This window comes from Pempheris klunzingeri, chromosome 14, assembly GCF_042242105.1.
Source record: "Pempheris klunzingeri isolate RE-2024b chromosome 14, fPemKlu1.hap1, whole genome shotgun sequence".
In the NCBI taxonomy this organism is placed as follows: domain Eukaryota; kingdom Metazoa; phylum Chordata; class Actinopteri; order Acropomatiformes; family Pempheridae; genus Pempheris; species Pempheris klunzingeri.
Genome location: NC_092025.1, coordinates 12,036,142 through 12,048,181, shown reverse-complemented (window position 1 = coordinate 12,048,181; position 12,040 = coordinate 12,036,142). Strand labels below are relative to the sequence as shown.

The following is a 12,040-nucleotide window of genomic DNA, read 5'->3' as shown; positions in this document are numbered from 1 at the left end:
TGGAAATACTCCAGTAAAGTACCTTCAGACTTCAGTACATTACTTGAATAAATATCCATCAGTGTGTGGCTGACCTGCAGAGTGTCTCATTACTGACAGTCCCCCACCTCCTTATTTATGTGTGTTCCTACACATCAAACAGAACAGTGTGTGTGTGCACGTGTGTGCGTGTGCGTGTGTGTGTGTGTTTTAATACCACTGATTCTGTGATAACTCTGTAGGAGCTCTGGCTCTTTGTGTGGTCCGGTATGTGTATATTGGCAGGGTTAATAAATCCACACACACACACACACACGCACACACACACACACACACACACACACACACACACACACACAGGACTATCCAGGTGCTTGCCCATTCGGTGCCCCCCAATAGGAGTGTGTATGTTTGAGTTGACAGTATTTACATCCAGATCTGGGATTTGTTCTGTTCTGAGGAGGAAGTCTTAACAAAAACTCATGCCGGTGACATTTGTCAGAGTTTACCCGCTTTCACCCTACAATCCTCCCTAATATGTGACGCTGTTACGTCATGAAACATCCAAAGTGACTAATCTTCAGCAATCAGAGCCTTAAAAGGCTGTTTTCACTGCTACAACAGCACATCAGAGACTGTGCTTTATCAGATTTTTGAACGTTGACAGTTTCGTTTGATGTAGTGGGTGGATTACATGTGAAAATCAGCTTGAAAACCTAAATGAGGACAGTGAAGAAGAACAAAGACAGAAAGCTAAAAATAATGCAATCAAGTGTGTGTGTGTGTGTGTGTGTGTGTGTGTGTGTGTGTGTGTGTCAGTACAAGAGATAAACACTGGGTGCTGTGACCTGTGACCTGCTAGTGAAGAAATACTTGTTTGCATAGTTTAAACCCCAGACAAGCATAAAACACACTACACACATATATCTACTGTATATACCATGTGTGTGTGTGTGTGTGTGTGTGTGTGTGCAGAGTGGTAAGTCTTTTTTCCCACACTGAGCGGGGGTCAGTGGAGAATGGGAGCACACAGGAAACAAAGTCTACTGGGAATTTAAACCCTGAGGAATCTCATCTGCTGTTCATCAGTTACTCCTGCATGCATGTACTCTCTCTCACACACACACACACACACACACACACACACACACACACACACACACACACACACACACATGGAGACAGACAAAACTCAACATCTACTCCAAACACTGAGGTTTAAAATAGCTCTTTACAGCCTGAGCATTAAAATTGTGGGCAAAGCACAATGTTTTGAGAATATTCTGCTTTTGTTTAACTTGTTACTTTCTGTGAATGAGTTGGCGCTCTCAAAACTAAAATAGTAATGAAAACAGAGAATAGCTTTAGAGGAGGAGTGTGTACATTCAGCTGGAACAACTGAGTCAAAAATGGCCATATATCAGCAGTAACCCTCAGTAGTGTGTGTGCTCAGTCACGACACTGAGCTGCCCTCCACATCTGTAAAGTCCAATGAGTCGTCGTGTAAATAAAAGTATAAAAGACAAGTGTGGGACCCAGAAGGATGCATTCTTTCTCAAGGACACAGTAAAACAGAGAGGGGGAGGGAGACGGAGTGGGGAGAGAGAGTCCTGCATCGGGCACTTGGTATCTCCTTCATATGAACCTGGAACAGACCCTCTATTGTCGACCACCTCCGGGATGAACCACAGACCGCCAGCGGCTCACCACAACAGCCGACCTGTGGGCTACACCGACAGCCCCAGGGCTCGGAGCCGAGATAACCTGCTGATGTACGACGATTTCGGAGAGGAGAACTGTTGCACTGGACGATGCTTCTGGTAAGTCTCTCATTCACATCCTCCTACTCAGCCAGATGTGCCTGAAGTGGACAGGTGTGTTTCTGTGCTCATCATCTGCAGGTTTTATTCAAATAAGTAGAATTCTACGTGACATTTTGTATTGTTACAGTATTTATTTTAACACAGCAGCTTTGATAATCACAAGTGATGTATATATACATATATGTGGTTGATATAGACATAAATGCATCACAGAGAAGAATTAATATTGATACAAGACTGTTATAGTGACATCAGTCATGTTGAAAGTCCCTGACAAAGAAGTTGGTAGAGGTCAAGCACACATTTTAACATTTGTATCCTTTAAATATCCTTCAGATTCTTCAAGGATTTATACAGCATGTTTACTATGTATTCATTGTATGAGACAGCAGCTTTCATTCTGACCTCTGAACACTAAAATGAGCCACTAGAAGACAATACATTATATGAAAAACATGTTATTTTGATTAACTTGGTGCAATACTTTACATTACTATAGTTTCCAATGTTGTAGTTACCTGATAAAAGAGACATTAGTTTGTCAATCAATAAATCCAACAGCATGATGTCATACAGATCTTCCCAAAAATTACTAAAAATATTTCCATTTACAGTGTGTTTTATACACTTTATCTCCATTGGTAACTTTATATCCAAATATGGTTTACGATAGGGATTAAACACCAAACACCAAAGAAATTAGTATCTAATACTGGTCCTGCACCTTTAAAGCATTGTTTGGTTTTGACCAATGATGTGATTGACTGCAGTGGCACTTCGTGTAACGTTATATTTTCTGTAGTCAAATCATTTTGAATGTCTTTCTTCCATTAATCAGAGTATTTATATCATTCTTATGTCTTTTTAGAAGGTTTTCACACTGGGTGTTAAATATTCTCAATCTATATGAAATAAAAGCTTGCAGCAGATCACTTTGGATGCTCTTGAGGGAAGTGAAAACAACATCTTTAGTATAAGTTATACACTGTGTGTTTGTGTCCCCTGACTCTGGCAGCCACAGCGGCTCCGAGAGACAACTCATGGCTCCTCTCAGTGCCGTTAAACGTCGCCAGGCTCTTCGTGGTCCTGCCTACATGTTCTCTGCTCCTTCAATCAGCCCCTCAGAGGTTGAGCAGCGGTTTCTGGAGGCCGCTGAATACGGCAACATACCAGAGGTGCGGCGCATGCTGCTCCATGTGCCCAACTTGAACGTTAACGCTGTGGACTACATGGGCCAGAACGCATTGCAGCTGGCTGTAGCCAACGAACATCTGGAGGTGACGGAGCTGCTGCTGGGGAGGACGGATTTGTCCAGAGTGGGTGACGCCCTCCTGTTAGCAATCAGTAAGATGTTAATGTGTGTGTGTACATTTATGATACAAGGGCCAAAAACACATTTAAAGGGTTAATCCGTGCTTTCTGGGGATCAAATATACTTTTATTATTTCAAATATAATGTCAGGTAAAACCTACTGTGACATTACTGATTATCCTTTAATGGGGTCTTAAACAAATCTCATAAAGCCTTCAGAGGCTTTAACATATCAACCTGGAGCATCATGGGAGCTACAGTGTAACTCACATGTGCCTGTCATGGACTGTGTAAAAAAAGTGGATTTAGCCTCCATGTCGCCACTTTGAAGCCTCAACTTTGGTATTTTCAAAATCGCCATCTTGATTTTGGAGCCAGAAATGAAGCGTGAGTTTTTTCTCCACCTCTGATTAGCTAGGTTTAGGCATGACCCGCCTCTGATTAGCTCATTACAAGGTGGTCCTAAAGCATCGCCTGCTTTAACAACTGTTTTACTTTAAAGGCATTAGAACATTTTCATGATGTAGCTGCACCACCTTCATGCTTAAGAAGAGGGTAGTTTTAATATAATTTATACAAGGCTGAATAAATCCCACAAAAATGACATTATGAGATCTTACTTTTAACCGTGTTTTCAATATTAACAAACTACACATACACCAATACTATACAGACACAAAACAGGAACAGTCATCATCAGTGAGAAATGAACACTGAATATATTATTTCACTGTTGAGCCACTTAAGTCAAACCACATAAGAAGAAACATAAACCACCAATCTATTTGTGAGATTGGATGAAGGCACTGCTTTTTTTTCCAAGGGTGTTACTTAATGTGTGTGTAGAGTCGTCAAAATAAAACACTGCAACTAAATACCTTGAAATGTAAAGACCACTGGGAGATTTTCACAGGTGGTTCACGGTCCAGCTATCAAACCACACCGACAGCTTTGCTCTGTGTTTGTGTCTGTGTGTGTGTGTGTTTGTCCTGTAGGTAAAGGTTATGTTCGTATCACTGAGGCCTTGTTGTGTCACCCGGCGTTCAGAGATGCCCATCGTCTGACAGCGAGCCCTGCTCAGGCGGACATGCTGGACGACTTCTACGCTTATGATGAAGACGGGACGAGGTCAGAAAAAATACAAATAAAATTAAAAAAACTATGTACAGAAAAAAAAATCAACAATTCCAGAGAAAATCCTGACTTAAAAACAAGTTTGTCCATTTAGAAATGATTTTATTGCTTCTGATGTCTTCTTATACTAACGGTCACACCAGCGGTCTGCTGCACAGAAATGACATAATGATGACCAGTCAGAGTCGAGTATTCATCAAAGCTGTGTAATAACTTCCGGTAACTGCCTGTAGTCTTCACTGTTTGCTTGGCAACAGGTCTTAAATTGAAGTTTTTTACACTGTGGTTAAGAATTATTATAATTATCATGATTATTAATTGAATAGTGAGCGTCAGACGTGCTTTTTGGCAGGTTTTGTTATCTTGGGACAGAGTCAGGCTGGTTGTTCCCCATTTTTCAAGCTAGCTAAGTTAAGTTGGCTGCTGTTGGTAGCTTCATAAATACCAAACAGACATGAGAGTGGTATCCACCTCTCAACAAGTACTCATATTTCCGAAAAATGCCAAACTTTTTCCTATCTAACACACACAAGAATATCTAAGCTTAGTAAAGTGACCAATATCGAACAGTAAGGAGCAGGCTGAGGTGGTGGAGGGAGCTGCAGCATGAGCGCACACTGATGACAGGACTTTGGTGGTCAGCTGGTGGCCAAACAGCTGGATGAATAAACAGCTGATGCTAATCAGCTGATGCATCAACAGTTTGTTGATGTCTAACATCAACAAACTGTTGATGCATCAGCTGGTCGGTTATTTGGAGAAGTCAGGAGCGGATGAATGTTGTTAAAGATGTCCTCATTTACCTTTTTAATACTTTTTATCAGATCGCTGTGAGAAATGAGGAAACAGAGAGTTAAACACTGTGATGCTGTTTATGTAGAACCATGAATAAAACGTTTCTGTTTAGTTAATACCTTTGATTTATCTTTGTTTTTGTTGCTATCTAAATATTCAGTACATTGGGTTATGTTTCTCTGTGTACATTCCCGCAGGTTCTCTCATGACATTACTCCAGTGATCCTTGCAGCGCACTGCCAGGAATACGAGATAGTTCACACACTGCTGAGCAAAGGGGCTCGCATCGATCCTCCTCACGATTACTTCTGCGGCTGCGACTCCTGCAACTACCAGCAGCAGTTTGACTCCTTCAGCCACTCGCGATCAAGGATCAATGCTTATAGAGGACTCGCCAGCCCGGCTTACCTGTCCCTGTCCAGTGAGGACCCAGTGCTGGCTGCCCTGGAGCTCAGCAATGAGCTGGCCATGCTGGCTAATATCGAGAAAGAGTTCAAGGTACAGATGTCATTGAGGACAAGTCCAGCTAGACGGTTTGCACACTCACTTGTCACATCCTGTTTGTGTTACTGTCCATGTGCCCTGAACGCCAGCTCATTGTCAAGCACACAAAAACTACATTTGCCATGTCGCTGCCAGCCAGATGCCAGTAAAAGCTGCCATTAAACACAAGAACATTTTATGAGCCTTCAGAGTGAAAGCAGAGACAGATGAAGCTCCAGATCTTGGGGTCACTGTTGACGTTGTTGGTTTGACACACATTAAATAACAATAATTATCTTTAAGCTCATAGTGGAACAGTTTACTTCAGCTACTGTACAATACAGGATGTCACAATCCAAATGCAGTGCTCACACTTATGTTCACTATTCTTGATATGTTAGTAATTCTACGTCTCACTGTAAGAACTTTAATACACGTTATTACATCAGTGCTACATCACTGTCAATGTGAATATGAAATCTGGGTATATTTATTAAGTGATCAGAGCCTCCATCTTACATCAGTGCTGCTGCTACTGCTTCTTAAAATGATGATGATGATGATGACATATGATGTGTAACTCAGTGGTGCACGTTCTTCCTCGTTGTGTTCGCAGAACGATTACTGCTGTCTGTCGACCCAGTGTAAGGACTATGTGGTGGGCCTTCTGGACCTGTGTCGCAGCACGGAGGAGGTGGAGGCCATACTGAGCGGAGAGACTGACTCCGAAGACAGCTACGATCCACCAGGTCGCCCCTCCCTCACACGGCTCAAATTAGCCATCAAGTACGAGCTCAAAAAGGCGAGTACGCCCACAAGCAGGTGGGCGTTTTTGGTCGTATAAGAACTAATAACAGGGGGAAAAAAAGGTTGATTTTCAACCTTCCTGCCAGATGCTTGTTTTACACTCACTTTAGTTTTGGGAATATAGATGTGAGTCAGCTGTCAGGAAGCAGCTGACTCATTGTGGTCTTAGAAAATCTAGAAATGTTAAAAAAAAAAACCTGATATAAAACATATATCATATAAAAAGCTGTCAATAAAAATAGTGACATGAAGAAAAAAAAAGAGGATAGTCAGTGAAAAACACTGCAGAAAGCAGAATAAATACATAAACAAACAAAATAACAAAAATCCAAAATTTTAAATCTTGTATTTTATTTTTCAGTGAAACTAGTTTCATTATTCAGTTTTTCACACTTTTTCAGTTCAGTTCACAGTTTGATTTAAATGCTACATTTTACCCTTGACGCCAAAGTTTAAAGACACCGTCCTTGCTGCAAAGTTCCACCTCTTCCTGTTTGTGTCATGATGATTCTGTCTGATCAAACTATATTTGGGCAGCACATTCACACTTCACAGAAGCAATGAACATTTCGGCTTCAAACTACTGTCTTGTTCTGCCTCGCTGTCCTTGATGTGCCTGTCTGTGGTGTCTGTGTCCTTCAGTTTGTGGCTCATCCTAACTGCCAGCAGCAGCTGCTGAGTATCTGGTACGAGAATCTGCCCGGCCTGAGACAACAAACCACTGCCATCAAAATGCTGGTGGTGCTGGCGGTGGCTATAGGGCTGCCTGGACTGGCTCTGGCTTACTGGATCGCTCCGTGCAGCAGAGTGTGTAACGTTCATGCTCACAAACGTCACTCGCACGACTTCCCAAAAGCATTGAAATAGATGTCTCATCCTCTCGTCTCATCTCTCATCAGGTGGGGAAAGTGATGCGGAGCCCCTTCATGAAGTTCGTGGCCCATGCCTCGTCCTTCACAATTTTCCTGGGTCTTCTGATCCTGAATGCTGCTGATCGGTTCGCAGGCACCACCCTGTTACCAAACATGACCCACCATCAGCACCCAGGAGGACCCCCGCTCAACTCTGACCCGCTGCTGCTCTACCGCATGACCACCACACCCTTCACATGGATGGAGATCCTCATCATTTCATGGGTCATGGGTGAGTGTTAGATGACAACGATGGAGGAAAGTCCTCACTGAAGACATCACGTCACCCGATTTGTGTCTCTGCAGGTATGATCTGGGCCGAGGTGAAGGAGATCTGGAGTCAGGGGCCGGGGGAGTACCTGGTCGAACCGTGGAACTTCCTGGACTTTGGGATGCTGGCGATCTTCCTCGCCTCCTTCAGCTGCCGCTTCTCCACTCTGAGACACGCTGATTTAGCCCAGACCTACGTGCACGCACACTACACGACTCTGATCAATGCCACACTGCCTCCAGAGATACATTACTTTACACTGGGTGAGCACGCACACACACCTGCACACACTGACAGACAGACCACCACACTTCATGAGTGAACAGTTGCAGTAGGTCAGCATGAGGTGAAACATACCTCGTTATTATAATGAACTAGAACTAAACTAAAAACTAAATCTAGGTGTGAAAAAACATTTGATTTTAATCTGAAATAAACAAAAACTAACTGAAACTGGACCTGATATTATCAAACAGATGAAAATAAGATAAAAAATATACAGGAAATGCCTTTAGTTTTAGTTTTTGTCATTTGGTCAAACTTGTCAACATAACCAGCCTGAGGAGGCGTTGGTCAATATGTTTACTGAGACTGATATGAGTGTGAGTCACTGCCCTGTGAAGTGTTCTTCTTAAATCTGCCCCTGACAAATATCCCCATGTTATAATGAAAAAAAAAAACTAAAATTAACACTGAAAAGAATAAAAAATAAACTAAAACAAAACATTTTTAAACAATGAAAACTTAACTGAAATGAACAAACTTCAGAAAAATACTTTACTGTACAAAAACAGAAAATCTGCTTGAGTCAGTTTCCTGATGGATTCACACTCTTCGCAGCGCGGATCTACTGGCTGCCGTCAGACCCCCAGCTGGTGTCAGAGGGCCTGTACGCAGTGGCAGTGGTGCTGAGCTTCTCTCGGATTGCTTACATCCTCCCAGCCAACGAGAGTTTCGGCCCCTTGCAGATCTCTTTAGGGCGGACTGTCAAGGACATCTTCAAGTTCATGGTCATCTTCATCTTGGTCTTCCTGGCGTTCATGATCGGGATGTTCAACCTTTACTCTTATTACCTGGGGGCCAAGCAGAACGACGCCTTCACCACGTGAGACAGTTATTGTTATTATTATGATTATTATTATTTAACTAACCAGAAAGACATAATGAATCATAAATGAAAATATGGAAAGAAAAAGTTGTTCTTTGGTAGACTAACTCAAATCTTAGAAATGAAGGCAGACGCTATTTGCACCCGAGTGTAAATAGCTACATTAGCTATTCACACCCAGGTGTATGTTGGAAAGAAGATATTTTGTGTTTAATGCACGCTGCCTTTCATATTTGTATTTACCTTATCATTTTTAGACAAACTAACAAAATGATCTTTTGTAAATCTAACCAAGTAGTTTTGGTGTCTAAACCTAACCAGACCGCTACTGAAACCGAAAAGTAAAGAAAATTGAAATATATAAATTAACAAATAAATTAATATAATTTACTGCTGGGATTTTCCCACAGTAAAACAGGGTTCAAACCCTGTTTTACTGTGGGAAAATCCTATAAGTGAACCACTTAAGGAACCACGCTTGCAAAGATACTTCAGAAAAGTGCTTGCCAACATTTTCTGGCTTGTCACCGTTTAAAATGCAGCAAAGTTTACGTGGGACTCCTTATCACAGGTTTTAGCTTCAGTAGTTGTCAGCAGTGCAACCATGAAGTTAATTTTACATCTCAGATTATCCTTCTTTTGTAGATCAAGGTGAAAATGTCCCGTGTTTCAGCCAGCAACATCCAGCCAGAAAAAATTAAATTAAATAGTCGCTTGTTAGATTTTCTTCTTTTTTATCCCTCTTATGGTGTTTTGACCCCTCAGATTAACCTTAAAACCTGTTGCTGGGCTCCTGACCCCCTGGTTGGAGCTTTATAAATGCTTGCAGCTGCATTTTCACATTATTATAATGTGTGAAAATCAATGGTGATGTGGTGGATTAGTCTTTGCCAGCTGATTTTCATACTGTAGTAAAATGAATGGAGATTCTACAAATGTTCTGATCTGCTCTGATGTTGGTGAGCTGTGATATTAACACTGTAAGAAAATGGCCATAAAACCTTATTTCTAATTAACTTTTCTCTCGTCTCCCTCCGTTTCCTCCTGGTGCGTCCGTCCAGCCTGGAGGAGAGTTTCAAGACGCTGTTCTGGGCTATATTTGGCCTGTCTGAGGTCAGGTCCGTCGTGATCAATAACGGACACAAATTCATCGAGAACATTGGTTACGTCCTGTATGGGGTCTACAACGTTACCATGGTGATAGTGCTCCTCAACATGCTCATCGCCATGATCAACAGCTCCTTCCAGGAGATCGAGGTTCGTCACCAAATCCTGAGTCATCATGTGCTTCAGATACAAGCGAGAGTTTATTTCCTACCTTCACATGTAGCTCACGCTCCTGTGCAGCTAAAAGTTTTTTATTCAGCTTTTGATGGAGGAGGGGTAAAGTAATTTAAACTAGGAATAAATCACAATACTCTGGTTTATTTGTCACTTTAGTTTCATTCAGTACATTCAGACTTAAGACTTTTTAAATATTTTTTTCAATAGCTTTCATATAATGTGATGCAAAGACTGGAAGAAGAGTGGAGTGGTCTGTTGAATATCCCCTCAAAAAACTAAACTAAAACTAACCTCATAACAATACTTCTTTGTCTCTTTTCTAATGTTTAGGTGACAAAATAAATGACCCCCCAGTAACCCCTCAAACAGCAAGAAGAGTAAAACAGCACTGTAATTATTTTTACATTTACATTTTAACAATTGCTTCTGCGTAAATACCAAATCTCATTCTGAAGAGTGAAAATCTAACTAAACTGATATAAAGGGTGATGTATTAACACCAGTGTCTGTACCGTCAGGATTCATTTTAGCTATAATTTGGATCTATAAAAAAAACCCCCTTACATCCACATTTGAATTAGTTTTTTTATTTCCACTGGCTATACCAGTAAAAGCTTTTTTAAATGTTTGTCTAGCAGATCAGTGTGCACAGTGTTAATGAGTCAAAGCAGAGCAGTGACTTCACTGTAAAACCACAACTTCTTGTGTCATACTTTGGTTTTTCTAAGAAGTGAACAAATGAGATAATATTTAATGAGCTTTAGAGGTGCTTGCAGGTGGATTTTGTTACCTTTGGACAGAGCCATACTAGCTGTTCCCAGTTTTTGTGCTAAGCTAAGCTAACTGGCTCCTGTTACTACACAGACATGAGAGTGGTGTCCATCTTCTCATCTAACTCTCTGCAAGGAAGCTAAAAAGGCCATTTTTTTCTGTAAATCTGGTTCTTTTGATTGCGACTGTGTATCAAGGTGAGTTCTAATCCGTGTGTTTCCCTTCTTTTCTTTAGGATGATGCTGACGTTGAGTGGAAGTTTGCTCGGGCCAAACTCTGGTTTTCCTACTTTGAGGAGGGCAGGACGCTCCCCGTGCCCTTTAACCTGGTGCCCAGTCCGAAAACTATGCTGGGACTGGCTACAGCCGTCAAGTCCCTGCTCCCGCAGTACGTGGTAGGACAGACCGAGGAGAAAACTGAGACACAACTCAACCAGGTACCACACAATATGGACCTTCACATGCAGCATTAATCCTTTCATGACTAATCATAAAACCATGATACTCAGTGGAACTGTAAAGCCGAAGCCTGAGCACCACCCAGTGGTGTTACTGCTGCACCACAGGCTCCACCTACGACCTGAAGACAATTTTAACCTGAAAAATGTCACTAAATGTTATAATTTCACTTTAATCTTCCAGCTTAGAGTGGACAAAAATTCAGGATTTGGTACATCTATCACCTCGTCCAGATACCAGGTACGTGAGTTTAAAATATTATTACACTATAACCACACTGCAGTAAACTTCTCTGGTACATTTGCAAAACTTCAGCATTTCTCTCATTAATGTGACAAATATTAACAATTATTAGTACCTTTGCCCTTTTTTTAAATAACTAATCTTTTCCATCACTGGTTGTAGAAGATCATGAAGCGGCTGATAAAGCGTTACATCATCAAAGCCCAAGCTGACAGAGACAGTGACGAGATCACTGAGGGTAAAATCCACACAATGATAGTGAAACGCAACTGGACCTGTTTCAGTTTTAGTCACTAGGTCCATTTTTGAAGTAACTTTTTTTTTAAAAATGTTATGCCTTCCTGTCTGTTTTCCCTCAGGTGAGCTGAAAGAGATCAAGCAGGACATCTCCAGCCTGCGCTACGAGCTGCTGGAGGAGAAATCACAGAACATGGAGACGCTGGACGGGCTGCTGAGGAGGCTCGGAGGGATCAGTGTGCCTTCGTAGCAGCAGCGCCGGTCACCCTGACTTGTACATAAAACTGTACAGCTCAAATTGTTTGTCGTACCTGTTTGTCATCACTCAATGTAGATACAGTACGATAGCGACAAAACACTGATATGATAAAACAAGAATGTACGAATGTGAATGTGAAATTAAAATGTAGCTTCTTGATTGCAT

General features: G+C 41.6%; 1 protein-coding gene across 1 annotated transcript; it reads left to right on the top strand.

Annotated features, from left to right (window-relative positions):
- Positions 1-1,545: 1,545 nt before the first annotated feature.
- On the top strand, positions 1,546-12,016 carry trpc6a (transient receptor potential cation channel, subfamily C, member 6a). Its single transcript, XM_070843134.1, has 14 exons — positions 1,546-1,799; positions 2,818-3,146; positions 4,110-4,242; positions 5,241-5,541; positions 6,143-6,328; positions 6,976-7,140; positions 7,233-7,476; positions 7,551-7,778; positions 8,356-8,620; positions 9,685-9,880; positions 10,914-11,114; positions 11,320-11,376; positions 11,542-11,617; positions 11,739-12,016. The coding sequence occupies exons 1-14, from the start codon at positions 1,660-1,662 to the stop codon at positions 11,864-11,866; spliced, it is 2,649 nt and encodes an 882-aa protein (XP_070699235.1). The 5' UTR covers positions 1,546-1,659; the 3' UTR covers positions 11,867-12,016.
- Positions 12,017-12,040: the final 24 nt, after the last annotated feature.